This window comes from Nanorana parkeri, unplaced genomic scaffold (genome assembly GCF_000935625.1).
Source record: "Nanorana parkeri isolate BGI_ZX_2015 unplaced genomic scaffold, ASM93562v1 scaffold784, whole genome shotgun sequence".
Classification (NCBI taxonomy): Eukaryota; Metazoa; Chordata; class Amphibia; order Anura; family Dicroglossidae; genus Nanorana; species Nanorana parkeri.
The window spans coordinates 500,015-505,894 of NW_017307052.1; the positions used below are offsets into that span (position 1 = coordinate 500,015).

The 5,880-nt window shown below is 51.3% G+C and overlaps 1 protein-coding gene across 2 annotated transcripts in view; it reads right to left on the minus strand.

Moving 5' to 3' along the window:
* VAMP2 (vesicle associated membrane protein 2) overlaps positions 1-5,880 on the minus strand; it is an 84,095-nt gene that overhangs the window by 58,534 nt on the left and 19,681 nt on the right. The window contains exon 2 of one of the 2 annotated variants that reach the window (XM_018564817.1): positions 4,650-4,653. The exons of the other annotated variant lie outside the window; for it this stretch is intronic. Within the exon in view, the coding sequence (XP_018420319.1) occupies positions 4,650-4,651 (2 nt within the window). The 5' untranslated portion in view covers positions 4,652-4,653. The remainder of the gene's footprint in view (positions 1-4,649; positions 4,654-5,880) is intronic. 2 annotated transcript variants of the gene reach the window in all.

Consider the following 5,880-nt stretch of genomic DNA (forward strand, 5'->3'; position numbering starts at 1 on the left):
GGGCGAGGGGGCGCAGCCAGGCCGGCCCTGGCTGTGCCCCCCTTCATCTGCGCCTGAGGCGAGTGCCTCACTCGCCCCCTGGTGGCTGCAGCCCTGCTGGAAGTGGGCAGATATAGATGGATATAGGTCCTCTTACATCAAAGCCAGTACTTTGAACAATATGGTGTGCTGGTGGGACATTCAGAATGACACCACGGCGTACCAACGCGCATAGCGTGCGTTACTACAAAGCAACACTGTACATCAGTGGTCTCAAAGTACCGTCCCTTGGGCCAGTTGCGGCCCGCGAGCCGGTACTAAGTGGCCCGCAGCCCGCTCACAAGTCTGGTACACGGTCACGAACCACGTACCAGACTTGCGGGAGTCATCTGTCGGATGCAGAGAGCATAGCTGCTTCTGTGCCGGCACTCGGATCTTTTAGGCCGGAGTCTTCCCTAAACGCCGGCCGAAAGGATTGATTAGATTAGTAATGTCTGCAGCAGACATTACTAATCGCCACTAGATAAACGGATCGGTGATCGTGGCGCCGCTCACAGCCTCCTCCCTGCAACAAGGTAAGCCGGAGAGGAGGCTGTGTATTTAATTTACAGGTGGGTGAGTGTGCGGTGGGGGAGTAAGACTGGGAATGTTATTATTATATGTGGGGGGTGTTTGGGGGGACTGGGAATTATATTGTGGACTGGGAATTTTATATATGCGTGTGTGGGGGTATTTTTTCATGTGTATACGTGACAGCGGCCGTGTGTAAACATCACATTAGGGATTCCTGCTGCAGGAAAACGCAAGTTTCTGACGCAGGAATCCCTAATTGCACCTAAACCTACAGATATGAATGGGGCCTTATTGTGTGTATTGGGGTCCGTAGTACCATAATCACATATAGTTAGATGTTATTTTAAAAGGAGAACTATGTGGTAAGTGCTTTTCCCCATAGTTCTCCTCAGGGTCACGTGAGGACATAAACTGGCGTCCTCTCATGACCCAAAGCTCAGTATACCGCGAGCTACAGCTCATGGTATACTGAGACCTCCGCTGCCAGGAGGGATCCCGGCATTACTGTCCCCCCAGCTGCGTGATTGACAGCTGGCTCTGCCTATCTAGAGTCAGAGCCAGCTGTACCCGCCCTCTCCCCCGTTCGTTCCTCCAGTCAGTGCTGGAGGATCGGAGGGGGGATCCCTGCAGGGAGCCGTGAGTGACAGTCACAGCTCTCTGCAGGGACAGGGTAGAGAAGTGAGCGAGCGACGGTATGCGTTCGCTCACTTCTCGATCTATTGAGCCGAAGTGTGACAGTTTCATTGTCACAGGTCGGCTCAGATTATGAGGTTGAGTGAAAATCACTCACCTCATAGTTCTCCTTTAAAGTTTGAAATTTGTCGAGCAGCCCCCATGGGAGAAAAATTTTTGTCGAGTGGCCCTCGAGGGAATTGAGTTTGAGACCCCCCGCTGTACATCCTGCCTATAGAACTCAGAAGCATTATTTGATTTGGACAATGAGCCATCCGTGTGTTCCTTCCATGCGGGGCTGGGAACGGGCGCTACTTCTAGGACTCATTTTACTGACTGCAAGCGTGTCTGGGAACAACGAGCGCGCACAGTTGCACATTCCTAGTTTAGCTCAATTAACGTTCCCGCAGCAAGGGTCGTTTTACATTCGGACTTATTTAGAAGACAAACGTGGGTGGCCGGCCCAATGGCCCCCCCGGGTGTGATCTCTCCCCCTACAATATAATTAGTTACAACAAAAGCAGAAAAGTACCGGGGTTTGTAGTAACGCACGCTATGCGCGTTGGTACGCCGTGGTGTCATTCTGAATGTCCCACCAGCACACCATATTGTTCAAAGTACTGGCTTTGATGTTAGAGGACCTACATCCATCTATATCTGCCCATCCGGTAGGTCACAATCCCTTGAAGAAGCCAAGTCGTGAAACACGTAGGGATTTGACCTACATAATGTATTTGATCCAAAATGATTATGTCCAATATGTCCAATAGGTGAATGCACTTGGTCTAAACATTGTTTTTTAGAATTAGTTACAATCGATTGTTGCCTTTTTATTCCTGTATGTATATTTACAACATAGGTGTTATTTAAAAATAAAACTTTTCTACCAAACTTCAAGCCACGGTGTCATATCTCTCACAAACCCCGGTACTTTTCTGCTTTTGTTGTAACTAATTACATTGGGACTTATAGAAGTCGTTCTGCGGCCACGAAGGGGTTAGAAGCGGCATGTGGGCCATCTGATTGTGACTGAGGCCAATATAAGGTGCAGGAACAGCCCCAGGAATAAACATATATAGCAGCTTCGTCCATATATCGGCGCTGTAATCCGCCAGGTATAATTAGACGGTGCACATGGAGGGCCCGGCGCAATGCGTCAGAAGCACGCTCTGCAGATTTCCAGGCATGCAGAGTATCTAGGATTGCCACCTTTTCTTCAAGTTAAGCCCGAACACTCTAGCGTGGCACGTGGCAATTTTAAATTTTGGGGGGAGAATATAGAGGCGAGAGCGAGAAGAGACAGCCAGGGGAGGAAGTAATGAGTCCAGCTATAGAGGACTACAAATCCCAGCAATACATTATACAATAATACAAAACTCTGCTGTTCAGGGGTGGCGCTCTGATGTCTCCAGGGTCTCAGGTGGCTTGTTCGGGCTCTCAGGTGGGCTGTGCAGGCTTTCAGGAATTCTGTGCAGGTTGTGCAGGTGGGCTGCGCGGACTCCCGGGTGGGCTGCGCGGACTCCCGGGTGGGCTGCGCGGACTCCCGGGTGGGCTGCGCGGACTCCCGGGTGGGCTGCGCGGACTCCCGGGTGGGCTGCGCGGGCTCTCGGGTGGGCTGTGTGGGCTATGCAGGCTTTCAGGAGTTCTGTGCAATGTCTCATCAGGGTCTGGAGGCAGACAGGGTGGTGTCAGGAAGACAGGAGGATATGTGTGGGCCAGCGCCTATTTACAGTCACTCACCGCTCACAGTAGGATGCTGCTTCAGGCAGATGCGGCTGCATGAGGTCCTGCGCTTGCTGGGGGACCTCGGCAGCGGCATTTGTCAAAAAATTTTAGTGTCTTGTGTCCGGGTGTCAGCTGGCCTGAAACTGGACACAGGACCCCAAAACTGGACATGTGGCAACCCTAAGACCTCACGAATGAGGATAACACCGGGTGAACCTCCCCCTGTGCTGTCAGCAAAGCCCCTGCAAAGTCTCTGCCTGTGCCCCCAGAAGTTTCATTAAAGGGTAACTACATGCAAAATAAAAAATTACATAGGATGCAAAATGTCAAAAGCATTAGCACAGCCGTCCCCCTGTAACCCAGTTTTATTACCTGTTGATCCCGCCAGTAGATACAGTGTTTTTTCACTTCCTATAACAGGCCAAGCTGTCCAGCAAAGGCGACAGTTACAGGAAGTCCCAGTCTCAGCTGCTAAATGGCCAGAGCAGCTGTCAATCACCCAGCAGGGGGGCACTAACAGCAATGGATTGTATGAAAGCGTAGGGTGACCACTCTATTAAAATGAGAACTATGGGGTTAAGGCTTTTCCCCATAGTTCTCCTTAGGGTAACGGGAGGACACACACTAGCGTCCTCCCGTCACCCTAAGCTCAGTATACCGTGAGCTGTAGCTCGCGGTATACTGAGACGCCGCAGCTGAAGCGGATCCCGACAATTATGTCTGGATCCGCCCAGCTGCGTGAGTGACAGCTGTCTCTGCCAATCTAGAGGCAGAGCCAGCTGTACCCGCCCCCTCTCCCGTCCGAACCGCCAGTCAGCGCTGGCGGAGCGGGGAGGGGGGAATCCAGCCCCTCCCCCTGTCACGGCAGAGAGCCGTGACAGGATCGAGAGGTGAGCGAACGCCGGTATGTGTTGGCTCACCTCCCGATCTACTGAGCAGCCCTGTGACAGTCTCATTGTCTCAGGTCGGCTAGAACTATGAGGTGAGTGAAAAGCACTCACCTCATAGTTCTCCTTTAAAGAAGGCCCCAGAGAGAGGGGGAAATGGCAGGATCAGCAGGAGTTTATCAAATATTTATATATACACATTTTTTGCATGCATTCACTTACATGACAGGTGTAAATGGGGCCTACACAAATAGAACTTAGGTTTACTTACACCAGGACCCCAAAAAAAACAAAAACATTACATCTCTGCAATACATTCATATTGTTACAGACTAATCGATCTGTTGTCCCAAAATAAGAACTAGGAGGGCTAATTAGTCTCCTAGAGATAACACAGGAAGTGTACACAGGTCACAGGACAGTTCTGAACTGCTGAACAGATAAGAAAATGCTCTCAACCGTATATTCACCAGACCAAAAGGGAGCAGAGACTTCCTGTGTTCCTCAATGGAAGGTGAGCGAACGCCGGTATGTGTTGGCTCACCTCCCGATCTACTGAGCAGCCCTGTGACAGTCTCATTGTCTCAGGTCGGCTAGAACTATGAGGTGAGTGAAAAGCACTCACCTCATAGTTCTCCTTTAAAGAAGGCCCCAGAGAGAGGGGGAAATGGCAGGATCAGCAGGAGTTTATCAAATATTTATATATACACATTTTTTGCATGCATTCACTTACATGACAGGTGTAAATGGGGCCTACACAAATAGAACTTAGGTTTACTTACACCAGGACCCCAAAAAAAACAAAAACATTACATCTCTGCAATACATTCATATTGTTACAGACTAATCGATCTGTTGTCCCAAAATAAGAACTAGGAGGGCTAATTAGTCTCCTAGAGATAACACAGGAAGTGTACACAGGTCACAGGACAGTTCTGAACTGCTGAACAGATAAGAAAATGCTCTCAACCGTATATTCACCAGACCAAAAGGGAGCAGAGACTTCCTGTGTTCCTCAATGGATGTGAAAGAAACATTCTCTTTAATAAAGAGAATGTTTCTTTCAATAGAGAATAAAGAGAATGGGGGCCTTCTTTAAAGGAGAACTATGAGGGGGGTGCTTTTCCCTCACCTCATAGTTCTAGCCGACCTGTGACAATGAGACTGTCACAGGTCGGCTCAGTAGATCGGGAGGTGAGCGAACACATACCGGCGTTCGCTCACCTCTCGATCCTGTCACGGCTCTCTGCCGTGACAGGGGAGGGGCTGGATTCCCTTCTCCCCACTCCGCCAGCGCTGACTGGCGGAATGGACGTGGGAGGGGGCGGGTACAGCTGGCTCTGCCTCGAGATAGGCAGAGCCAGCTGTCACTCACGCAGCTGGGCGGATCTCGACGTCGAGGTCGGGATACGCTTCGGCGTCTCAGTATACCGCGAGCTGTAGCTCCCGGTATACTGAGCCTAGGGTGACGGGAGGACGCTAGTTTGTGTCCTCCCGTTACCCTAAGGAGAACTATGGGGAAAAACACTGACCCCATAGTTCTCCTTTTAATGATGGAAATCCCATACAGGAATATGTGTCCTGAGATCAGAGACGGTGCCATAGAGCAGGCCTCAAAATTTCCACTCGCCCCCTCGCAATTGGCGGGGCGAGTGGAATGTCAGCAATGGTGCCTCGCCGGCAGGACTAGGGATGGAACACTACCGCCGCGGCAAGCGCTCGCTCGCTTCTGTTTTCTCTTCTCTTTCTCGCCTGCTGCAGCTACAGAGCGGCCGAGCCCGAGAAGGAGAAGAGAGAACAGAAGCGAGCAAGCGATTGCCGCGGCGGTAGTGTTCCATCCAGAGCCGGAGCTAGCTCTTTGCGCTCACTCTCTTTCGTCCCGGCCGCTTCATCTCCACTCAGAGAGGCGGCTCTGATTACACCCGTTATCGCTCCCTCTCTCTCCTTCTGGCCGCTCTGAAGCTGCAGCGGCCGGGAGCAGAGAGAGGGAACGCTGACAGGTGTGATCGTAGCTGCCTCTCTGAGTGCCCGCTTCCTGGAGCTG